At 53.1% G+C, this 24,909-nt stretch overlaps 3 protein-coding genes across 9 annotated transcripts; all 3 read left to right on the top strand.

Annotated features, from left to right (window-relative positions):
- The first annotated feature begins 563 nt into the window (after window positions 1-563).
- On the top strand, window positions 564-4,167 carry LOC122388841 (protein zer-1 homolog). Its single transcript, XM_043380299.1, has one exon. It carries the CDS (start codon window positions 645-647, stop codon window positions 2,970-2,972), a length of 2,328 nt encoding a protein of 775 aa, XP_043236234.1. The 5' UTR covers window positions 564-644; the 3' UTR covers window positions 2,973-4,167.
- Window positions 4,168-4,675: 508 nt separating this feature from the next.
- LOC122388835 (transmembrane protein 87A-like) lies at window positions 4,676-14,558 on the top strand. Of its 7 annotated transcripts, none has more exons than XM_043380286.1 (13): window positions 4,676-4,733; window positions 6,310-6,541; window positions 6,762-6,914; window positions 7,282-7,419; window positions 7,608-7,694; window positions 8,664-8,846; window positions 9,906-10,106; window positions 10,754-10,888; window positions 11,241-11,389; window positions 11,701-11,919; window positions 12,140-12,364; window positions 12,839-13,000; window positions 13,375-14,558. In XM_043380286.1, the coding sequence occupies exons 2-13, from the start codon at window positions 6,431-6,433 to the stop codon at window positions 13,478-13,480; spliced, it is 1,869 nt and encodes a 622-aa protein (XP_043236221.1). In that variant the 5' UTR covers window positions 4,676-4,733; window positions 6,310-6,430; the 3' UTR covers window positions 13,481-14,558. The 7 variants fall into 7 exon arrangements, with proteins under 7 accessions (XP_043236221.1, XP_043236220.1, XP_043236223.1 ...); XM_043380285.1 differs by having other exon boundaries at window positions 4,723-4,752; XM_043380288.1 differs by having other exon boundaries at window positions 4,728-4,760.
- Window positions 14,559-15,415: 857 nt separating this feature from the next.
- Window positions 15,416-24,415, top strand: LOC122388810. Its single transcript, XM_043380209.1, has 12 exons — window positions 15,416-15,622; window positions 16,115-16,297; window positions 16,628-16,903; window positions 17,208-17,306; window positions 17,649-17,723; window positions 18,116-18,300; window positions 18,655-19,101; window positions 19,334-19,550; window positions 22,045-22,198; window positions 22,523-22,688; window positions 22,877-23,101; window positions 23,585-24,415. Exons 1-12 carry the CDS (start codon window positions 15,610-15,612, stop codon window positions 24,263-24,265), a joined length of 2,721 nt encoding a protein of 906 aa, XP_043236144.1. The 5' UTR covers window positions 15,416-15,609; the 3' UTR covers window positions 24,266-24,415.
- Window positions 24,416-24,909: the final 494 nt, after the last annotated feature.

Genomic DNA, 24,909 nt, shown 5'->3' on the forward strand with positions numbered 1-24,909 from the left:
CTCCTCTCTTCTCTCTCTTCTCTCTCTCTCTCTCTCTCTCTCTTCTCTCTCTCTCTCTCTCTCTCTCTCTCTCTCTCTCTCTCTCTCTCTCTCTCTCTCTCTCCTCTCTCTCTCTCTCTCTCTCTCTCTCTCTCTCTCTCTCTCTCTCTCTCTCTCTCTCTCTCTATCTCTCTCTCTCTCTCTCTCTCTCTCTCTATCTCTCTCTCTCTCTCTCTCTATCTCTCTCTCTCTCTCTCTCTCTCTCTCTCTCTCTCTCTCTCTGATGCCCCTTGCCATGATGCTGTTGAGCAAATTTGTGTTTGAGTTGAATGCATGGCCTGATGGTGATGAATGCCATCCTCATCACTCAGTGACTACCTCAGTGGTTGATTAAGTGTGGTTTCACAATGACCTGAATCAATGACAGGTCAGGTCCTGTTGTTGGAGTCAGGTCCATGACTCTATTTTGCGCAGACAGAACAGACGTTAATCATACTTACGGTCTGGTAAGGTGGTGCTGGTTTTCCCTTTCTACGGCCGTGTGACAGGCGCCCCTGACACAGCGGTTGTTCTCGTTTGTTTCAGCTTCTGGCGATGTGTGTAGCGGCGCGGCGCCCCCTGATTAGCCGCTACTGAGTCCGCCCGGCCGACCGCCGCCGCGCACCATGTCGCTGCCGGTGCCGCGCACGCTGGAGCCGCCGGCGCTGGCCGTGCTGGCGGCGCGCTTGCTGGTGCAGCACCCGTGGGCGCTGGGCTCGCGCGGCTCGCACTACCCGTGGGACACCAGCTGGCGGGTGTCGCGCTACGTGCTGCTGACTGAGGAGGTGGCCGACCTGCTACTGGCCGAGTGTCGCCGGCTGCGGCCGCAGAACGGCTTCCTCTCGCTGCTCTCGGACGCCGGCGGCCGCACCCGCCGCGTCCGGCTGCAGACCGTGGACGTGCGCGGTCTACCCGTGGACGCCGGCCAGCTGGTCCGACTGATGGTCGACCGGCCGCGCGTGCTCCGCTTCGACTCGGCCGTGGAGTTCTCGGCGGACAGTCTGTGCGCGTTGCGCGACCGGTGTGTCCAGCTGCGCCAGCTGACCGTCAGCGGCCGCTCGGCACCCACGCCCATGTTCATGGACGCGTCGCTGCGAGCCACCGACCTGGAGAAGCAGCTGGCCGCCGACCAGCCGGCGCTGCTGCCCTGTCCGCAGCTGCGCTCGTTCACCATGGTGGGGTCGGCGTCAGTTCGGTTCTGTCCCACCCAGAGCTACCTGGACGCCCTGCTGCGGGGCTTCTCCTCGCTGACTCACCTGGAGCTGAGCAATGTCTACTCGGACGTGGACGTGTCGTTTGTGGCGCGTATGCCGCGTCTGGTGGCGCTGGTGCTGCACAACGTCAGTATCGTCTCGATGGAGCGTCTAGCCTGCCTGTCCGAGCTGCGTCATCTGGACATCTCGTCTCCTCCGCCGGTCGCGGGCCGCCGCCGCCGGCCGCCGGCCGACCCGGACCGGCTGCTGGAGCGACTGGTGCGCGGAATGCCACATCTCGAACACCTGGATATATCGGGCACGGCGCTGGCCGGGCCGGGCGTGCACTGCTGCCCGGCCACCGAGCCGCACAAACTCTGCGACATTGTCGGCCTGAGCAGCCGCGTCGGACGGCCACTCCAGTTCCTGGGTATCTACGGCTGCAACGCGTCCCACCGGAAACACATCCCGGCGCTGCGGATCGGGGGCGACATCGGCGAGACGCAGCTGCTGCTGGCGGCGGCCGCGCACCGGCGCCACGTCTTCATGGTGGCCGACGTGCTGGAGCAGCTGGAGATGCTGCTGCAGATGAACAACGGCGTCACCCGCTGGCAGGAGATCCTCCACCTGGCGCTCGACTCCATGGATGAGTTCTCATTCTGCAAGGATATTCATATCCGGTGCGGCGCCATCATTCAGACCATCACGTCCAGCCGCGTGTGGCACGCGGCGCTCACTGAGGTGGAGCGGCAGCGCGTGCTTCGGCAGCTGTTCCGCTCGGTGGCTCTCTACCGCAAGTCGGTCCGGCTGCGACACTTCATCGCCATGACCCTCATGAACTTTGACGTGCCCCGGGAGATGATGTTTTGCTTCGAGGGTTTCCTAGACACGCTGAGTCATATGCTGAGCGGTCTGCTCAGCGAACGGGACAATTTTGTGGAGCGCGTACTTATCTTCTTGCTGAACAAGACCTGCTGCGATGTGGATGGCCGTCGAAAGGTGATGGTGGGAGAGCGAGGTCTGGTGAAGATGCTGCTGAAAGCCATCCACGCCCGCCTGCAGGACCACATCTGCGACGACGTGATGTGCTGCCTGTGGTCCTGTCTGTGGAACGTCACGGACGAGACACCGGAGAACTGCGCGCTGTTCCTCGACAACCGGGGCATGCGCCTCTTCACCCAGTGTCTGTCCAAGTTCAAGACGGACTCGGGCGACCTAGTGCGCAATATGATGGGTCTGGTGGGTAACATCGCCGAGGTACAGCACCTGCGCGCCCACTTCATGACCAAGGAGACGGTGGAGACGTTCCTGCGACTGCTGAACTACTCGTCTGCCGACCTGGAGATCAGCTACCACGCGGCCGGCGTGCTGTCCAACATGCTCTCGGACGGGCCGGCGGCCTGGACGCTGTCCGAGCCGGGCTGCGTCGAGGTGTCGGCCCGCCTGGAGCGCGCCGTCCGCGGCTGGAACGTGATGGCCGAGCGCAGCATCAACTACCGCAGCCTGGCGCCCATCATCCGGCTGCTGCGCTGTGACGTGCCGGAGAGCCAGCTGTGGGCCGCCTGGGCGCTGGCCAACCTGACCCAGGCGGTGCCGGAGCGCTACGGCCGTATGGTGGAGGAGGAGGGCGGCGCGCGCCTGCTGCGCCTGGTGGCCGCCGCGGGAGACCAGGGCAGCTACCTGGTGCGGCTGGCGCAGCTCTGCCTCGGTACTGTGGATAGATACCGGGACGGCGGCGACGGCGACGGGCTGGCCGCCTGAGCCAGAGTCGGACTCAACTGTGATATGTGTGGACGCGCCGGCGCCGGCCGCGGGCGCAGCGCTGGAGCCGCGGGACTGATACCAGAGGGCACAGGCGTGCCGCACTATGTTCAGTGCCGTCTTATTGCGTCACGCCGCACGAAGATATGGTTAACTCTGCGCGTGTGGCGTCTCACAGTAGGCACCGATAGACCGTATTACGTTTTACCTACTTGGTTTGCCTCGAATATGCTATCTGTGTGTATCGGCTTACGTTGTCGATGGAAGCAATTTTCTGTTACCCGGTGTTAGTGGGATTAGGAAGCTAACACAACTGCGGATAACTTTTTCAACGGATCGTGTGGGCTGCCAATTCGGACCGAGCACCGGGAGTAACGCGGATGTCTTTGATCTACACTAACATGTTATCCCTGGCTTCACCCGCGGCAGTGCTGCGACCTTGCAATATTTCACCGGGCGCCGGCGGATTCATTTGTACACCTTCATAGTGTTCTATTGAAATGTTTTATGCATTTGATATGTCTGCTGTTACACCGAACGCCAAAAGAGCCATGACCGTTATGGGCAGTGAGATGTAGGCAGTCGATGATGCCGTGGTCAGATCTGAGGAGTGATGGCGGTGTGATTTCGATACAGGCCACCGCCGCGGCCGATGTGCTTCTGTGCAGGATACCGAAAGGACTGAACTAGGAGAGCTCTTCATCGTGGACGCTGCTAAAAGATGGCTGGTAATGCTGAGGGCCGCCGACTGTCGGATTCTACTCTGGACTGGCGATAGGATGGTCCAAATGGGTGGGAGAGTGAAGGCTCCCAGAGGCGCTCTACTGACGGCGTACTTACCGGAATGATTCCAAGAAGGAAAACACCATAATGGGAATAGTTGGGACAGCCAACTCCAAAAATGGAAACTTATGACTTATCTCAAAACGGTCATAAAAAGCACTAATTCAGGCGTGAAATAGTTTTTTTTTATCAACAGCTCAATAGGACAAACTTGGGCTTTCCATGTGGTGGCATTGTCCTACGGTTGGCCCAAACATTCGCCAGATTTTTACAGCGGATTCAACTAAGTCACTTTTTCGGTTGATGGTCTGTAGAAAGAAAAACTTTATGTAACCTGCGAGAAATGCGAGGATATTCAGTGGTGCTCGTGCAATTTTGTCACTTGGATATTCAATAAATACCTTATGCTGTTGTCGAAGTTTTGCGAACAGCCTTGGCATCACATATAACGGACGGATATTTTTTATGAGTCAAACTCAATTGGATGTGAAGCTAACTGCGACTCTGCGAACTGATACGGGATAAATTTTTCGTTCCGTTCTGTTTGTTTTGTTGGGTTAGGCTTTTCCGGTCTAACAAGACCCAGAGCCGGATGAGTGACTAGTGGGAGAAGTTGGTCTGCCCCTGGTGCTTCGCCGGGCTGAGCTCCATGGGGGTTTGAGAAGTGGAGAAGGAGTTAAATATCCTAAGGATGGAACGACGGAACGGGGGTTTTCTTGTTTACTCGTGCAAGTACCTATACGGGCTCCGGCTGGCTCGGTTGCAATTTGTAAATACGCATCCGGCTGCTTGGGTCCCTTGGTAACTGTATATCTGTATATCTATGCTTGGTAATGCCTCGGTAGGAAATGGCAATGAAGGAATACTTGTAAAGGGTGATTTGGAAGCTCCGATATTGCGTGGATCTGGAAGCGGCTGCTGTTTCCAATTGTAACGCAGACAAGCGCAAAATATCACCAAATATCACGCATTAAAATTGTAAGAAAATATTTGTTTCGTGAGAGCGTCTGTCTTATTATTTTCGTAGATTATTAATAGATGTCCGAAATTTGTAACGATTTCATAGTTTCTTACAGTACAAAGGGACATGTTTACCGATCAACATTGTTGTTACTGAGTAGGCACTTTAGCAGAGGTGACCGGTAACTTGTAAAGGATCTAGGCTCCATTACTCGATTTTCCGTGCGATTTTGCGATAATGCTAGAATGCGATGCCCTCAGTGATGCCAGAAAATGTCAGTCTAGTGCTCTTGGATGCCGTGAGCCATACTGCGGAAGAATTATTGTCTTATGAAATGCCACGCAATATTGCTCATGCATTTTCACGGGTCAGCGAGCGGGCGTCTGAGGGTAGGGCGGTCGCTTATTTCGCCAGGTCGTCCGCGCTCTCATTCCCCTTGGTCCAGCGGTATTAGTATATATTAGGTCCGAGTGGACAATTGTGACGCTGTTGATACAAATATGTAACAGCAAAAATTTTTGGTTTTAGGTTAGGTTAGGTTGTAGGTTTGTAGGTTTTAGGTTTTAGGTTGGTAGGTAGGTTTGTAGGTTTTAGGTTGTTAGGTTGTAGGTTTGTAGGTTGTAGGTTGGTAGGTTGTAGGTAAATAGGTAAGGTTAGGTCAGGTTTGATTATGTTTTTCTTTTATTTCCAGGACATATAAGTATCATTTTTTGATTCAGGATGTCAAATAATGTAAGAATATGAAAACTATCTTTTAACAGTCACTCGGACTTAATGTATACTTTTACCGGTCCCGCAATGGGCAGGAGCCTGGAACGCACTGCAGGATCACTTCAGCACGCTCGGCAATGTTCAACAAGGTCTTCCAAACCTAGCTTCGCCTCCGCGCGGAGGGTGAAGGCCTCACCTGCAGGGCGGACAGTCCTCAGTCCTCAGCTGAATAGACTCTGGGCGGCTCGCGAGTCGGAGCACGCAACGACCGGGGCGGGGGAATCTCGTTCCGAACCCTGTCTAAAGCCGCCCGCAGGGCAAACTGCTGCTAGATTGACCAGCGTGCCGAAAAAGTCGGTGACTGTCATTCGCCGAAAACTTCTGCGGCCGTCCTGCGCCGAAAAATTCAGCGGCCGCATGCGCTGAATTCGGCGCATGCGAAGTTACGCCGGACGTGCGCTGAAATTTTCGGTGCAATACCGCCACTACGCCGGACATATTCGGCATAACGTGCATTTTTTCCAGTCTGGCCGTAGGTTTGTCTGATCATGAATCAGGGGCAGAGTGCAGTGGAGGAGACTGGACTGAGGCATTCCCATTGAGTGTCAAGATGTCAAGATGCTTTTGGATCTGGGAGGTGTTCAAGCTAATGCGATAAACTTCATGGTGATTTCCTCCCTTTGGACCCTTTAAAAACTGAAGAAATCATGAAAACAACATGAATGGAAAGAACACATCATTCATCATTCACCGAGAACACAATTAGTACCGACTACCTAGGAACCAATTTGTTTTTGCATTTTCAACCTGATTTTCAATGTCATTTTTGTCTCTATAGTGTATGTTCTCACCAATCTCCTCTATTGGGTTGTTTGGTTTCAGGCATCCCATTTCAGGGTATCAAGTTAAACATCATCGCCTAAGAATGCACTAGCACTATTGTGATACCAATTACCAAGTCCATTGCATTGTGTTAACTCTGTGTTGAAAATTGAGCATTAAGATGAAGGAATCCAAGCACAAAGGCATCGTTCTGTTGTGCCTATTGTGCTTAAGTGCTGCTTTGGTTGAGTCATTACCAGACCAGGGCATTTGGGATTTCTCTATAACTCAGGTGAGTGACACGGTTTATTGTTGATTGGGCCACCCTGACTCATATGTCAACTGAATTGATTTCCCATTGAATTGGAAAGATTCACGTCGCATTTCACGCATGCTCGTACTCAGTAGTTTGTTATCAATGCATGTTGGTGCGTGGATCAATCCACATCACAACTTGTGAATTATTTTCTTTCTCGATGTAGACAATGTGCACCTATTTTCTTTCTTTGCAGCCTGATGAGTATGTGGGTGTCTCGAAGAGTCTGTACAAGGGTTCAGACATAATTATTAAAGTAACGTGCGGCTCCGATCACACCAATATCTCGGTCGGATGGATGATACGACAAACACCCTGCTGGAACGAATACCTCGCCCTGGAAAATCAGGTCAGATGCCTTATAATGACGGCAGTGTGTTTGTTCTTTTCCTGCTGTCATGTCTAGTTTATTGTGTTATTCACTGACAGTTTTGTAGACGCTGATTTTGGGTCATGTTTAAACTTGGTCGACTCTTAGTCAAAACCATTTTCCAATGCCGATTACGTGTCATTTTTACATTTTTAATTTGGTGCCAGTGGATGCAATTGAAAAGCGTGCTCTCTGTCTTCGATAAATACTGTCTCTGTGTGCCGTACTAACGAGTGACGAAGATCCGTTTTACGCTCTTCATGCGAGTAAAACTACTCAGTGTCGGCCCCGTTTGCCGAAGACGGCGTCTTATTACATGTGTGACGTGTTGACGTGTGCGCGGCAGGCCGGGAGGAACAGCAACCTGTCGTACATATACGACAACCCGCAGTACCTGCCGAGTGCCGTGCCACAGCCCTACTACAACAGCACCTGGTTCTACGTGTACCCAGAGAGACCCTTCGCCTGCGACGCCGTCGTTCTGGTGGGTGCAGCCGTCATTGATTATGCATGCATACAAACATTCATGAATCATGCATGCACATGAATACGGGGAAGCACCGCTAAAATCACACGTACACAACATGAAAACACACTTGACACTGAAGTATTAATTGGCTATATTTGTCATTTTTCTGATATAACCAGCGGTAACGAATCGTTTTCTTTCAGCCGGAGGTTAAAATCAACCCTGATGATGGAACGGTGTCTATTCCGGCGACGTCTACGGACAGCGATACCGGGGATGCCCCCAGCACGGTGAGTCAGGGTTACGGCACTCTGATGTGACGCTGAGATAGACCAGCAGAACGGCTTCTGGCTTTGTCTTCAACGTAATGCCTCGGTGTGGAACATCGATGTTTCGTTTTTTGTCGTGCAATTTAATTGCAGTCGCGTTACGCGTAACATTCGTTGAACTACCTAAATGGCCATGAACAGGCCCATGTCACTCCACTTTTGATGACATATGGGGGCCTCAGGACAATAATGGCGCGGCGCGCCACAATCGCTTTAAAGCTACTTGCCAACAGTTGCCATTTTTGAAAATATTATTTTGAAATAAAGTTCCAAGTAATAAAAAATATTGTAATAAAGTTGTTGAATAAATCGATACCATATCTAACAACTTACTGAAAAATGATTTATTCATAGTAAAAATATAAGCTCGATGCGTTTTTACGTTGCTTTCCTTCAACTGCAGAGGGTTTTTAAATCGTCTATATCTTCAAAACCGGCCATTTCTTAGCATATTGCTGCTCTTTTTTATCGCTAGAAAATTAGTTGGACTTTCCAATGACATCAATGGTTGAACGATTTGTGTAGAATGTCACCAACAATCTTCAAATGAAGTTAGTCATTTTTACGTTGTAAAGGAATGGAGTACCCCTATCGAGCATCAGGGGTGACATCACTCAGGATCTGTATCTGATTGGTCGGCGGGAGAGTGACTGTACCTTCTATAGATGGCCTTGGCCATGAACTCCTTTTATTTAATCTGTCACCAGTGTGCTGCTGATTTTTATGATGGTATCACTGATCTTTATGACTGGACTTTTTCGTATGCTGTCATCTCATTGATGTACATACGCCATGTCTTTGCGAAGTCATATGACATGAGACGATTGGGTCCAGCTAGGATGCGCTGGAAATCTCAAACAGCACTTAATTCTCGCATCCCGTTCGCTCGGCCGATTACTGTGTCTAACGGCGTGCCCTCGGCCATTACAGAAAGCAAAATCCGGAGACGGGGAGCAGAGCTCTGCAGCAGCCGGGGACGGGGATCAGAGTGCTGCAGGGACCAGCGGAGGCAACCAGAAATCTGCAGCGGCCAGCGCCGGTGACCAGAGCGCTAAACCGGCCGGAGACAGCGGCGGAGACGGCAATAAACAGAAGCCGACCAAGAAAGCCGCGGTAAGGCATGCCGGGGTGCTCGTGTGCCGGCGGACTGTTTCCGATAATACTATTGATTGTCAATGTATCTTCTCACCGTGTATGATATACACCACATCCCGGTATCAGTTCAATATGCCACATTGCATGCCTCCCGATAATTTATTTTTGTCGTAGGTACGGGAGATTCCAGCTTGTTTCGCACACCGGCTCAGTTTGCCCGCCTTCAAATTGCTGTACGATCGTGTATGACCCCTTTTTTGTTGATGTTCAGCTCCCTTGTGTTTTCAAGTAGGACTGGCGAATACCTCAGTCTTTCCCAAGTCTCCCAGGCAGTCTGCTGATCGGCTCCGTGCCTGTCTCGGTCCATTTTGGCGTCATCTGATTGTCTTGCTTGAAAATGAGCAGGTCAATTCCGCGTATCACTTGTATGTTAAGACGATCTACTAAGACAATTAACAAAAAAATATCCGTTTACTGTTTAAGTTAAACTTTATTTTCGCGCGTCACAAAGCCAACCCAACTGATCATTTATTTATTTGCATCTCACCATGCCAAATGACGCAGAATGTATGGCGGTCGGTAGGTTAGACTCAGAGGCCCAGCTGGGCTGTTGGAGTCCTACCTACCGCGACAGGTGCTTGTTTTGGCAGTGCTTCTCGGTCTGCGTCATGTTAATGCCACGGAGAGCCCCGCGGGAGTGGTCAGTTGACCTTGGCTAAAGGGGCAGAGCGCCGACAAACCCGCCACATGCCGGCATATACCTACTCGAATATTAACATTTTGACTGAGGTGGCCGAATCTTCCGATGCTCGAAACTTCTGACGTCAGCTATGACGTCAACTCGGTCGTGTAATTTTATTTGACAAATGAATGCAACGGTTATTCTAAGTTATATGTATATCTTGCAATTGATTATTTGTCGTTTTTTTCAGTTTTCTTCATTGTCGCGCTTAAACTGATGGATTTCAACTAACCTTTCGGAAACCGTTTTCTATGCGTTACTCATTTTGGTCTCGACATGATGCATATCCATCTAAGTTATAATGTTATGACCGTTGCCACGTGCCTTGCCGACAGCGCGTGCAGCGAGCGGCGGCCTCTGGCGGCTCGCCGGCCCACCGTCAGATGCAGGCTCCGGCTGACGGCATCTTCCTACTGGTGGTACACGTGACCAGTCTGGAGCCGCGCCTGCCGCCCACTCCGCTCAACGTCACAGTACACATAGAGATGAAGGCCGACTACGGCTACCTGTCCGCCGCCGACTGGCCCAACTTGCCGGTACGTACGGCTGAAAGCTGGACCAACCTACCGTTACATGTGTCAGTGTGTGTTGGGGGGGGGGGGGGATTGGTCCGACCTGTTAGTATGTGACATGGCTGGGACTAGCCCATCGTGTTAGTAACCAGGACTGGGACTGGCCAACCTGCTGGTGCGTGGAGAGCTGACAAGATGTTCTGGTGTTAGCGGCGTGCTCTAGTGCACACTCTACTGAGCACTCTGTCGCTGGAGTGCCCTGTCCTGTCGCTCTGTCCTGTCCTGTCCTGTCCTGTCCTGCTCGGCGTGTCCCTCGTTATATCCCATGGCCTCGGATGGCCGGTACCGTTCGAACTGTTGATGACCGCGCAGCTGTCTATCGGCAGTTTTACTCGGTGATGTGCGCCGTGTACGTATTGTACGGCCTCGGCTGGCTGGTGGTGTCTGTCTGTCGGTCTGGCGGTGACTGGTGCCCGTTTGTTTGCAGCTGTTGTACTCGTTGATGTGCGCCATGTACTTGTTATACGGCCTCGGCTGCTGACTATTGTCTGTCTGTTTCTCCGCAGTTTTACTCGGTAATGTGCGCCGTGTACGTGCTGTACGGCCTCGGCTGGCTGGTGGTATGTGCCTGTCTGTCTGTCTGGCGGTGACTGGTGCCCGTTTGTCTGCAGTTTTACTCGGTGATGTGCGCCGTGTACGTGCTGTACGGCCTCGGCTGGCTGGTCGTCTGCGCCAGGCAGTGGAGGGAGCTGCTGCGCATCCAGTTCTGGATCGGAGGCGTCATCGCCATGGGCATGCTGGAAAAGGTGAGGCGTCAGTGGGTCAAGTGGTCATTGAGTCGAAAACCAAAAGTTTGAAGAACAAGTAAAAGCTTTGCCACTTAAATCCTTTTGTTTTCGTAGTTGATGTATGTTGTAATAGTTAATGGCTGAGCATCTTTTTATGCTGCAGAGCAGATAACATTGGTCAAGCTGAACATGCACTGTGTGACGTAGTGTAGCGTGATGCCAGCTGTGTGAGGATGTCAAGAAGGCCGGCGTGACGCGCCTTGTTCTGTGACATGATCTGCCGTGTTCCCGGCCGTATGCCATGAACCAGCACCGTCCTTCCATGTGACGATATCTGACCTGACCCGTCCCGCCGCCCTCCCTCCGTCAGGCCGTGTTTCTGGCCGAGTACGAGTCAGTGAACCGCACCGGCCACAGCGTCTGGGGCGCCGTGGTGTTCGCAGAGCTCGTCTCCTGCGCCAAGCGCGCCCTCGCCAGAATGCTCGTCATCATCGTCTCGCTCGGCTTCGGAATTACAAAGTGAGTGGCGAAGGGGTCGGGGAGGGGACGTCGGTGAGATGCAGCCGGTTGGGTGCTCTATGTGATCGGGTAGGTGTGCTGGTGCTCTACCGTTTGTGGCGTTACATGGGGTAAATCCGAAAACGACCAGCTTCCTACCAAAGTCGGCAGATAACAATAAACACAAGAAAAAACAGCTCACTGCTGACTACAGTCTCTAGGATCTAAAGCCGATCCCCGCTCTTGTTGTAGTTAAGTGAGAAAGGGGCACAAGAGGGGGAGGGGTGGACGAGTGTATGACCAGCCAGTGATCTGACCTCCGATCCCCTCAGACCGCGGCTGGGCCCGCTGCTGCACCGGATCATGGCGGTGGGCCTGCTGTTCTTCATGTTCGCCTCGATCGAGAGCTGCACGCGCGCGCTGCGCCCCAAGAACGACCTGTCGGGCGGCACGCTGGGCACTTCTGTGGTGCTGGCGCTGCTGGACTCGGGCATCTGCTGGTGGGTGTTCAGCGCTCTGCTCAACACCACGCGCACACTCAGACTCAGGAGGTGAGAACAAACGGCCGGTCGGAAGGGGAAGGGTGGGGATTTTTCGCTGATTTCAGGGGACGGGTTCAGGGTTAACCTACACAGGACTAGAGTGTGTGAAGCTGGGCTCACACAGAGGGTGCTCGCATAGAAATTTGGGCCTAAGATGGCTTGTGCCTATTGTGCTCGTTTTTTTTAAGGGACTCTGTTTTAACCGTCGCCCCGTTCTCCGTGCTTGCAGGAACGAGGTGAAGCTGACGCTGTACCGCCACTTCACCAACACGCTGATCCTGGCCGTGCTGGCCTCGGTCGGCTTCATGGTCTGGATGGTGAGGTTCCACCGCACGGCCGGCTGCCTGCGCCAGTGGAAGAACCTATGGGCCGACGAGGCCTGCTGGCACGTCCTCTTCTCCATCATCCTGCTGGTCATCATGCTGCTCTGGAGGCCGACCAACAACAACCAGAGGTAGGAAGTGGCCCCAGCTGCGGTCTGCTCCCCGGGGTGCCGCTCGGTTCCCAATGGTGGTAACCGTAATGCGCCGAATGCTCCTTGCTGATCAACCGGATAGTTGTTGTTCTGGCATCGATGCTCAGATGTTTAATTTGTCGTCCAGCTTCGCCTGTTACCGGCTAGGTTGCTGATTATGTATCCGGCATGTCCCTGTTCCTGTCCTGTTAACCGAACCACTACAATCGTGTCCAGTGTCCCTGTTCGCATCCTGGCGCTGGTTCCGCGTTCACCCCGCTGCTGGACGCCGGTGCTCCACGTCTCCCTGTCCTCTGTCTCCTGTTCTTATAGACTCTGACCGCCTCTCCCACCGTCCGCAGGTATGTACGCCTTCACGCCTTTGCTGGACGCTGGAGTCCGCTGTATGACGTCCCCTGTCCCGTGTTCTCTGTGTCCCTGTTCATGTAGACTGATCCTTCCCCCCGTCCGCAGGTACGCCTTCACACCTCTGCTGGACGCTGGGGACGAGGACGAAGAAGACGAACTGTTCAGGTCGGACGCCTACCACGACCTCAAGATGCGCTCCCGAGGACAGAGCTCGCCGGGCGACTCGCACAACCGGCGCTCGCGCAACAACTCGGACGACGACCTCAAGTGAGTGGCGTGGAGCGTGGAAAGACGAAGTTCGAATTTTTCGTTTTATCTATGGTAGCTACACTAGTCGGAGGACTGAGGAGTGAGTGTAAGATGGTCTCCATGTTATTTGTGGATGGTCGCTCGTCATTGTGCTGTGACTTCTTAAATGACCTATGTAGTCTTCCAACCATTTCTCGATCGATCTGGTTAAAATGCAAGGATATACAACACCAAATCATCATCATCATCGAAATGCGAGGATCTAGTTAACACGCAGTGAGACGAGCGCTGTATCCGCCATCCAGCTACTCCCGTCGCTCACCGATGTTAGATACACCCACCGGACTATCACCCCTCCGCGTTTCTAACGCTCCATCCGGTCTCGCTCACAGGTGGGTCGAGGACAACATCCCCGCCTCCATGGAGCCCGCCCTGCCCGCCATGGACTCAGACGAGGAGGTGATGCAGGCCAAGTTCGAAATCAGTAAGATGCAGTGATCCCCCGCGTGTGCCGGCCGCTCGCATTAACCCACCAGGCGGGGGCCGGCTGCAGTAATTGTGCTGTATATTCTTCCTCTGCGGTGAAGAGGGTTGAGCGCACGGAAGTGAGGTGCGTGCGAGGGTCCGAGTGGGCTGTGCGGGCGGTGGTTAGGTCGGGTAAGGGAGAGAGACGTACTGCCGGTGTTGAATGGGGTGTCCTTCCCGAACGGGTTGGAAAGATGGAGAGCTCCTTTGGAGTGTCGCCCCATATGAGGCGTTTCCTTCAGTGCCGTCTTATATGAGACTTATGGGACGAGAGACTTCGTGAGGCACGGGGCAGTGTGGAGGGAGATACTGGATTTTCCAAATGGGACAGCGAAGCCCGGAGGGTCAGCGACACTGAACGATATGCTTTGAGCACGGGACCCACACCACCAGGCTGTCTGTGTAAGACATCGGCACGGTCCTTACGGAACCATTACGGACGGTCAGTGACAGTGGATGATATGGCTGGAGCGCCGGACGATCCGCATGAGACACGGGACTTCGAATGAGACACCGGACTGTCACTATGAGATATCGGTACGCTCCTTATGGAATAAGAGAGGGTCAGTGACACGGACAATATGTTTGGGACACCTGACGGCCCGTATGAGGCATTTGACGGTCCATATGGGACACTGACTGTCCGGGTGAGACATCGGACGTCGATATCAAACGTTTGACGGTCCGTACGTGAGCTCGGACGATCTATTTTGGACAGCGAACGATCGATGATAGCCAATGAGGCTCTGGACATGACGATCGTGACGTGGGACGAATTTCGAGGGCGTGACGTTGATTTTCATCTGCGTTGTATGTGTTGTGACGTTATTATTTAATTGCTGCTGCACTGGTGTATATTGGTATGGCAATGTTATCTTCGTATCAAGTGTTTGTTGCTTTCAGGAGAGGTGCGTTTGAGAATATGCTAATGCTATCTGGACGCTTTCCCTCAGGCTTTGTGGAAAATTGCGTTTGGGTTGCTAGATTCGTGAAACATTTTATTAATGTTCAAGATAGCTGTTCGTTTGACACAATATAATAATCTTATATATTCTGGTATTTGTCACGTGATCGATATTCTACTGAGTGCTCTCTACTCAGCTTTATCACACTGGCTGCTGATTGCGGGACCTGGCTCGCTGAAATTCTTATAAGTTTGTCTTCAAAATGATCCGCGATGAAAGGAGTAAGGACATCATTTTTTCTGCCTACCTGAGACCAATCGTAAAGTACGAATCTCTTATGTCGAGCGTTGGGATGATAGTTTTACATCGCGCACTGTCTCGGGCCATTAGTTTTGCACAGCTGAATACTCTCGCCTGGATCGACCTCAGTACTGTTAAATATCTCTCACTTTCGCCCAGCGCTGGACCGATGGTTATGCACCGTCCAATATCAGGCCTTCATATCTTATGGGGCAGATGATTTTCTTCCATTCACCGAAATGTCTAGCATTTTTTTATGCATCAGAGTCCTGCTCGTCGGATCTGGAGTTGGACTGTTCGCGTTTCAACACAGGCTTCGTAAGTCGTTTAGATAATGACTCAATGTATTATAATAACGTGGTCTCCAGCTGTGCTCCTCGAACTTATTTAGAAGGCGGAAGTCATGTGACAAATAACCTTGCCTAACGTATTTATAAAAAAAAAACTGAACTTGTTTTCTGAGGCCAATTCAGAGTAAATGCTACTGGAGGCAAAATTACTCTGCCACTTATCCCAATATTTTAAAACAATTTTTTATATAAAATATCCACATGCCTTCATGGCCCGTGATTGGCAGGACTTATCTCCGGACTCGTGTTCGTGCAGTGTTCCACCCCCCTCCGTCCCCGTTACCAATGTCCGCGCGGCGCTCGATCTCTGCCGCGCCGGCTCCGGGCCGGTATTTTTCCGGCGTGCGGCCGGCACAGTCCAGGGGCCGGGCGGCGCCGATTGGCCGCCTGGGGCGGTGACCTCGCGTGACCCGCGCCCGGGGCGCGGTCGGAGCGCGCTGCAGTCTGCGGCCGAGCCCGGCGCCGGGCGGTGGACGGGTGACGGAGAGGCGCGTGGAGCACAGCCGTCCGGTCTGAGCGTCACTCCGCCGGCCACCAGTCAGTCGTCATGGCGGTCAAAGGTAAGAAAATGAGTTGATCAGCCTTTGGTTTACAGTATTCTTGCCTCGACTTGGTGTGTCTAGGCTGATAGTGCAATCATTTTTATCCAAATCGTAACTGATTATGCTTCGCTCGCTGTTTTACTATTTCATGTAAATTGCAAGATTGAAACCGCGCCACCGGCTAGCTTCTTGCTGCACCGAGTCAGATTTCTTTTTCAATTTGGCTTGGCGGATTCATCTGTCCCGTTTGAAACGGGCAATTAGAGAACGAGTTCAATAGACAGAAGCGTGAAGCTCTTGGGTCACTACCAAGTGATCCAAACATTAGCCGTCCAGTTTGTTAGTCTGTAATTAACTATCGTAGGTTCAGAATTATTGTGATGGATTGGATTGTTCTTTTCGCATTATCGACATCTCTGGTACAGCTGTAACCAGGTGACTTTGTCTCCAATGACCGTGTGATGTGCTCATCACCGTCGCTGACCTGTCCGGACGCGCACTCCGTTTCAGCGCCCGCGATAGCCGTGCTGCTCTGCGCGTCGCTGGCAGCGGGGTTCATACCGCCGCACCTGCGGCCGCCACTGTTCCCGCTGCCTGTGCCGGCTCCGTCCGTCGAGGCGCGTCCTCAGAAACACTTTACTGGCTCTGTGTGTCCGCCAGAGACGACGTGCGTCCGCCCGCAAGACTGTTCGCGTAAGTACGGGAGACTGCTCCGCGCAAAACTGGCTCATTTGCGAAATTCTATTTCGCTCGGCTTTGCTCCTTAAAATTTTCTTATTTTTTTCAGTCGTTCTTCGTCGCTCAAGTGTCTTCATTGAACATCGCATGACTGACTTTGCGGCATTGATTATTAATTTTTGGAACTTCCAAATGGCAGATGTGTGCAAGAGCCTGGTGCCCATGCGCATGAAGCTCTTGACAGTTCCGGTGTGAGCTGGTATTGGGTGGTCACGGCACGTTTCTCTCAGTATGTGGTCTGAGCGGTGTCGCTGACCTCACGTCCTCCCCTTTCCCTGTCCGCAGGTCAGTGCCGGCCCGGCTGGGATTCGTTCGGTCTCGGCAGCTGCTACTGGGTGCCTCCGGCCGAGGCAGCCGCCCAGACGGCCGCACAGACCGCCTGTGCCGCCCTCGGCGCCCATCTGCCCGTTATTGAGAACGCAGACGAGCTGTCGCGGCTGCTGGTGTTCGGCGCTCAGTGGACGAACGCCACCTGGGACGCGCAGCGCTCCTCGTGGGTGTGGTCGGGCACCAGGCGCCCGGTGCAGTTCTCGGCTCTGGGCACCGCGCGGCCCGCCGATGGTAGGTGAACGGCGAGGGTGACAGTTTTTGAACATCGCAAAAAAATGAACTTAATTCTTTCTTGGTGTTGGTGATATGTTTTCTGGCATAGTACAGCTGTTAGTTCATTACGCAGCGGCTAGTCTTAAGTTGGAGCAACCTCAGGTCTGCAGCGTTGTGGAAAATGCAACTAGGCATGTTCGATCGTTTCGTTCTGCCCGGATCTGGCCGCTACATCGATTATGCTTCTCATGTTTGATAGTTGGCTGGCTGCCTGTTATTTATCGTCACCGACTGCAACTGCTGACGATCCCCCTGCCGGCAGGCTCTGCGACCGTCGCCTGCCTGGTGGCTGATCCGGGACCGCCGGCCTTCTTCATACCCACGGACTGCACCGGGACGGCCCTCTACATCTGCGAAACGGGTCAGTATCTAACTATTACACCCGCCGTTCGCCCGTGGACCCCCGGGCTCTCGGTGGCTCGGCGGCTAATGCTCCCCCCCCCCCCACACACACAGTCAGTGTCCCAGTGTTTCCTTAATGCCCGTTGGTCCGATGCCAATCTCGCTCAATGCATTTTCCTTCAAATTATTGACTATTGTCTGTGCTCTCTCCCGGTGATTGGACCCTCTGTTGCCCGTCGGCAGTCGCCCTCATTGTGCCCAGGTGCCTCCGCTTAACATATTGCTCGCTCGCCCTTCTCAAATCTCCGCCTCCCGCTGGTGCCTTGGTTGCCTGTAACTCTTGCTCCACCTCTATCGACAGGAAGCCCCAGCGTCTCTTCGTGCGCCGGACAGAGTGGTCGCATCTGCTGTGCAGTCAGCGCTGATCATTACGGAGGTAGGCCGGGCGCACAGACTGGGTGCATTGGGTGGTAGGAAAGCCTGGAATACGGTATCCAGCTGCACTTAAAACCTGTGGCCGAACAATTTCGGAGATATTGGTTATGTGAAACTTGCTCCATCTTGTTTCCCACTTGTCTGGTTCCTAGAAACACAACATACACTGCTGCCGCATCAGTAATCTAACGTGTTACTGTGCTATCTGTTACGATAGGCCAATTGTCATTGACTAGTTAGCGCATTCATTTGATGTGTAGTATTTGATCAGTCACTGAAGCCTTCAGGTCTTTCGCTTGGGCTAAGACTGCCAGTGTTCTGGTCGTCACTGTCTGTTGACGCACTATGTGCGGTGTCTGCTGTTTTTGACCGTGCGCCTCTGTCCCTCCCCAGAGCCGTGCTACATCGACGAGCAGGGGACACGCTGCGAACAGCGGATCCGCGAAGGTTACTTTCCGCTGGGCGAGAGCCTGGTGCGGCCCACGGAGGGCACGGACGAAGGACAGCTCTCCTGGGCGGAGGCGCGTGCGCTGTGCCGCGCGGACGGTGGCGACTTGCTGGTGATCGACGACATCCAGGTATGGAGGTTTGAGAAAAACCTACCTTTGGGAAGAATCAACGCTCCGTGGATTGTCCTGTAGAGTGGTTGGGACCTATCTGCCGGGGATAATCTTGGGCTAGAGGACCTGCCGCCGTAAAGTTCGCCACAGAGGATCTGCCCTCCGCAAGTAGCCAGGAGTGGTGCAAAGTACAGAAAGGGAACTGTCTGCTCTAAGGGTCACGGCAAAATGCGTAACAGTACAGATTGCCGAAGGTATTTGGTTTTTGAGAAGTGTTCTGTTGGACTCACCTGATAGATTATGATTCAAATTATATTTGAAACCCTTCGCTGTGTAGTACTGACCGGTGGCGACTTTTGTGCTTTTCTTCAGATGGACGAGAGAATTCGCAGCATGCTGAGCGAGCTGGCGCCGCTCGGAGCCACAGAGTTTTACATCGGCCTGAGCTCTGACGCCGCTGGAGCCTTCAGCTACGTCAACGGCACGGCGGCCGCGGCCGGCAGCGCCTACCTCAATTTCGCCACGGCTGCGGACGCCGCGCGGCCCAACTCGTGCGCGTTCTACTCGGGCCGGGCCTGGGCCTCTGGTGACTGCAGCGTGGCGCGCGACTTTGTTTGCCACATCCGTCGCGTGCGCCACAGCCTGCGGCAGGAGCCGCGGCGGCCGCGCTGCGGCGTCCGACACCCGCGCGGTGTGCTGGGCAAGAGCAGCGCACGGTTCGCCCCGCCGCCGCTGCCGCTGCCGCTGCCGCAGATACCACCGCCGCCGGGGGGAGACGACCGGCGCGGAGCTGCGCAGTTCGGGGAGATTACCTGGCAGGTTCGTTTACCTCGCTCTGGATCCTCGGATCACTAAACTGATTGCAGAGCAACAAACCTAGCCTTCGAAGAGCCTTGAATGGCTAGCTGCAGTATGAGAGACGATTGCAAACACTGCTTATATTCTCAGTTTACGTAAACGCATCTACTTCCCTTATGTGCTTCGATTCAGCCCGAACCGATGCTCTTTCTCGAGCCCTTAGCGCCCCCTGACGGCACCCCTTCCTCGCCAGGCGGCCATCTGGATCCGGTCGGGTGCCAACGGACACGAGTTCGCCTGCAGTGGCGCCCTGGTGCACTCCAGCTGGGTGCTGACGGCAGCGCGCTGCGTGGCTGACACCGAGCCGGCGGACATCAAGGTGACGGTGGGAGACTGGAACCTGGACGAGACGCGCCCCGTCAGCCTGCCGCCCGTGGCGGTGGATGTGACGCGCATCCGAACCTCACCGGGTAAGTGACATGGTGGGGGGGGGGGGAGGGTTCCTTCTCGTCAGGGCCGGAGAGCGGGACTGGCCACAGCTGGTGTTAATGAGCGCCGTGTGTATCCCCGCGTTACTGTGTTGATTAGTGCCGCTCCTTGTTGGCTATCTGCTGCGCCTCCTAGCTTCACGCGAGTATATTGAACGATAGTGGTTAACACCTTAGTTTGTCTATAGGTCGGTATCATGTTAATAAGATAAACGGGCAACGGTTAACGCTTACGGGACCGCGACAATAGCGCCAAACGCCGCTGTAGCTTCACGTTGGGAGCTATTTACTTCTACACCTTTTTACGCCCAATTTAGGCGGAAGTGCACACATTTCATTAATAGTGCAGGTGATTTCGATGGTTCGGCATAGTGCCTTCATATATTGAATTGCGGCACGATGTTCGTCATTGTGCACCCCACTCCGTCATAGTGCAGTTAAAAGTGGCCCAGGTTCAGACATATTGGACTTAGTGCAAATAATAATTCGTCAGGTTAATTCAATTTCGACATACGGCATGTGCTTACGGCAACGTTCAAATAAATCCAGCACGGTATAAATAAGCGATTATGTAAACAAATCTCACCTTCCTACGCAACTTAAGCCCTCAGCAAAGCTCTGGAGCTAATGAAGAATGTGGGATGTCACGTGAACGTGAAATGCGCTACACCTTTTTACGGCCAAATATAGAAATAGTGCACACAGTTCAGTATAATAGTGCAACCGATTTCGACAGTTCGGCATAGTGCACCTCTAGTTCGGCCAAGTGCATGATATTCGGTAATAGTGCACACGTTTCAAATGAAGAGCAATCAATTCTGAAGATGGTGCGTTCAAATTCAATGAGCCGTAGGTTCAATTTCGTCATCGTGCACGGTTTCGTCATGTGGCCTGATAGTCGGCGTCCAGCAAAGCGATTTAGGCGATGTTCAAGTGAATTCGCTGCTGGATTGGGAAAATATTTTTGAAAGCCCCTATCTGCCTGTCAAGAGTAGCGTGAATCTTGGTCAAAAACCTGCTCAAATGCAGTTTCAGCTCTCAGGAATTAACTTATCATTAGTCTCGCTCTAAGAACTCGGTGACACGGTCGAGTGGCGGTCACGTGGCATTCAGGGCTTCTGAATCGGGTGCATAACTTCGTTGCTGGTTCAAGAAGATCAGAAATGCTATGGATTCTTGTTATCGCCTTTCAGCATCATGGCGAATTTGATTGAACAAAGCCGAAAAAATATTGCTCATGCCGAATATATAAGCACCCGACGAATTATGTGCACTATGTCTTATATGATTGAAGCTAAGGCACCCAGATGAAACATTAAATACCCTAGATTGCATCCAGAGCAGTGCAGCTGGCTACTTGACTTTTTTGCGTTGCTGACTGACTACGAGTGTCATTGGAGGCTAAGGTAGCGTGAAATGTCAAATAAAAATTGTTATTACTTATTTATGCAATGCCGTGTTACTGAACAGTGCCTAAATTACATGCGGGACCCCGAAATTGAAACGATCTGACGAATAATGTGCGATATGTCTAATATGCCTGAACCTGGGTCACTTTAAACCTGCACTATGACGAAATGGCTGCAATATGGCGAATATCGTGCCGCGATTCAATATATCAATGCACTATGCCGTGCTGTCGAAATCGCCTGCACTATTTTTGAAATGTGTGCACTGCCGCCTAAATTGGGCCTTTTCATTACATTCATTAAAATCTCGTTAATTTTTATTAGCAGTAAAATTTCAATAATTTAGTAAAATTTCATTAGCAGCTTGTTTGAACGGCACCACGCTACACTTGATGAACAGCAAGAGCGTTGTCAAAAATATTTTCTAGATGGGGCACCGAATTCGCTTGAAGGTTAACTAAATTGCTTTGCGGTACGCCGAATACCAATGCATATGACGAAGTAATGCACTCTGGCGAAACTGAAATCGCAACTACTGAAAATGAATGCATTCTCTTTTAAATTGCTTGCACTGTTTCGGAGCCGTGTGCACTATTACTGAATTTCATGCACTCGGCCTAAGAAGCGGTGCACTATGCCGAACTGTCGAAATGGTTGCACTATTTCTGAACTGTGTGCACTATTTCTATATTTGGCCGTAAAAAGGTGTACATGGGAACTTCGCCGGGCTTGGGCGCCAAAACGCAGTTTACTTTCTCGATGTTTGTCAGTTTAAATTAACAGTTCTACGTTTTGAGAGATCTCATTTTGTGTTTTAGTGTTTAAAACATGGATCTATTGAGATTAACTGCACATTCATCTATTACTTTCGGTGTAGCGGAGCAGCGTTATTCATGCAACATGCATGAGAGGGAACGTTTGAAAGTATTGTTCCTGGTTCTGCAATGTGGACAATGGACATGCTTCGTTATCTGTGCTGTACTCCACCTCTGAAGTGATACTCTTCCCCGAACTTCTGTATGTTGCAGCTTCACACTGACTGACTACCCTTCTTCGCTTCGTTCCAGGCCGGGTGTCTCACGGTCCGTTCGGCCCGGTACTCGAGCCCGGCCGTTTGGCGATGCTGAGGATCACTCCGGAACTGGACGGCGATGAATACCCGCACGTGGGACCCGTGTGTCTGCCCGATACCAGTCTGCTGCAGGACGTCCACCAGCTCAGGTAACTAGACGATCAGCACCTCCCCACTGTGTCTGACTGCGGTCGTGCGGTGTCATCAGCCGCGACTTTTGGTATTGTGATCGTGAGCGCGCTGTGATGGATTAAGTCGGCGGCACGTAGGAGGCATCGGTGTTAGACTGACGAAACCGTGTGGGCTTAAGTCGTCAGAAATATCTAGGTGCCCGCGATATGGACTAATGTATGTGTGGTAATGTATCGGGATTACTGTATCGCTGGTTGTATGCGTCTTTGCTGTCTGATGCCGCTCTGCGTGCCTCCCCCATGACGCAGAGTTGTGAGCCTTCTGTCGCTCCCTGCCCTCAGGTGTGTGGTGACCGGCTGGCGGGGCGGACTGCAGCCGACCCACCAGCCGTGGAGGCAGCAGCCCAACCCCGACCTGCGGGACATTCTCAGGAAGTTTGAGACTGGTGTGCTGCGGCACGATCCGGACTGCCAGGACCTGGCCCACCACCTGAAACATCTCAAACAGGTGAGCTTGATAAGAGCATTACCAAAATACCGGTTTGGTGGGGGGGGGGGGGGGGGACTCTGCGGCTTACATGCTTAGCTTAGTGCTCGTGCTTCAGTGTATGGTGTAAAACACTTATGTTTTTAAGTACCCAAGATACGAGTACTGCCATACTGAAACTGACTTCAACACATGTCTACCGTTCTCAGCGTCCGCCGCAGCCGCCGCCGTTCGCGCCGCCGTTCCCGGGGCCGTACCCCTGGCCGCCGCGCCCCGTGCCGTTCTCTGTCGAGGGCCGCGACGCACTGGAGCCGCGTGACGGCTTCTCCTTCCGACCGCCGCCGTTCTTCGGAGCCCCGCCGCCCCCGCTGCCGCCGCCAGCCGCCTCTGATCAGCCCGAACTGTTCATCTGCCCGCGAGAGCCGCGCTGCATCGTGAGTAAAACTGAACCGTGAACGCTGACGTGTAATGTATATCTGCAGCACATATGAACCGCGTGCTAGATATATCGAGAAATGTATGATCACTGTTTGACATTCGGTCAAACGTATCCTGATGAACACATACATTAGCGTAAACACCGGATCCTTAAAAAGCACATGATAGTCTTCTCAACGTTTACATTCATACACGTATACTTGAGACAATTTGTGTGATTCCAGTTTCGAGGAGAGATTTGTTCGATTTAACTGCTCGATGTTTAATGCTATTTGAAATACATATTTCCCATTAGCCCCTCGCCTCGAATTTCCTGAGCAAGACGACTACGATTAAAAATAAGCACTTTCAATATCGTGTGAGAACGGAATGTTGAAATATTACGTTTTCACTGCCAGAATCAGCCTATCTGATATATTTCGGTCGGCGTATAGGTTTGTCAGTCGATAGGCGTTCTGACTTTGATATTCTGTTCGCAGCCGGACCAGGGGGCACTGCTGGCCTGTGCGCTGCCGCCACCGCCGCCCCCGCCGCCTCTGCACCGCCCGCCGCTGCCGAGACCGCCGCCCTTCTTCCGCAGCGCCCAGAACGAGACAGAAGGCGACACCGCTACCGCAGAAACCACTACATCCGTCCCCACCGGACCTGTGGACGCCTATGAGCAGCTTTCCAAGGGCTTCCGGCCGCCCGTCGACAAGCAAACGGCTGCCAAACGCGCCAGGCGCAGTCCGGAGTCCGGTGGCGAGCCCTCGGCGCCCGTTGCAGCAGCCGCCGCCTCCGCCTCAGAGGGGGCAGCGGGGTCCGCCTCGGCCCAGGCACCCGTCGAGGGGCCGGGCGCAGGGTCCGCCCGGTCCGCTGCCCCGGAGGGAGACTCTGGCCGGACGGACGGCCGGGCTGCGTTCGTGCTCCCGCACAGTATCATCGGGGCGTTCCACTCGGCGCCTCCGCCGCTGGTGGGCGGGGGCCTGGGCGGCGGGCTGGGGCCGGACACTGAACCGGCCGGTGAGCCCGCCACCGCCGGTAGTCGACACTACGACGCCTATGTGCTGGTCGGAGTGGCCAGCTCAGCCACCGACGGCTGCGTCACTGGACGAATGGTGTTTGACGACATCATCCAGGAGTCTGAGTTCATCCAGCAGGTTGTGCATAGGGGCGGTTAGAGGGCGGGGTGGGGTTAGGACGCGGTGATGAGTCTTAGGACAAACTCATTGAAGGCTGGTTCCAGTAGCTTGGGCTCAATTGGCTGTAAATTGTATGCTAGAAGCCTGTTACAGGGTGTTACGAGAACAATATATTTTATATGGAGCCAAGATATGCATTTTTATCCAGATTAGCGAGCTTGCTCTTCACACCGTTGCAGCTTGAAAGGCGTAATTGCGTTGGAATCCGATACAGTTTCGGCTTTGTGCGGTGGGGAAGGGCTAACGACGCTGACTGGGTCTGGCACAGTGGGCGGCAAACTGTTTACACCAACTCTGGGCAGTAGTCTGATTATCCGCCGTGGGCCGTCTGAAATATGATCGGCTCAACCGCCTGTAGAGAGTCTGGAATTTCCTCTTACTATTTTTAACGTCAAATGTTTTTCCATCTGAATCCAATAATTGACCCAGTGGGCAGTGATGATCGATATGTTTAGCATTTTGGTCCCCCGCGGTATTTACATCAAAAATGGCAGCCAGTACCGGCTTCACCTGTCACGGAGAACGCTCAAAAAATTGAGTGTAGATGCTGGCCGGCACTCAATTTTTTTTTAGCGCCAGCTGACTCGTCTGTCGTGGCGCTCAATTTATTGAGTATCACGGTC

Source organism: Amphibalanus amphitrite, unplaced genomic scaffold (genome assembly GCF_019059575.1).
Source record: "Amphibalanus amphitrite isolate SeventyFive unplaced genomic scaffold, NRLGWU_Aamphi_draft 000336F_arrow, whole genome shotgun sequence".
In the NCBI taxonomy this organism is placed as follows: domain Eukaryota; kingdom Metazoa; phylum Arthropoda; class Thecostraca; order Balanomorpha; family Balanidae; genus Amphibalanus; species Amphibalanus amphitrite.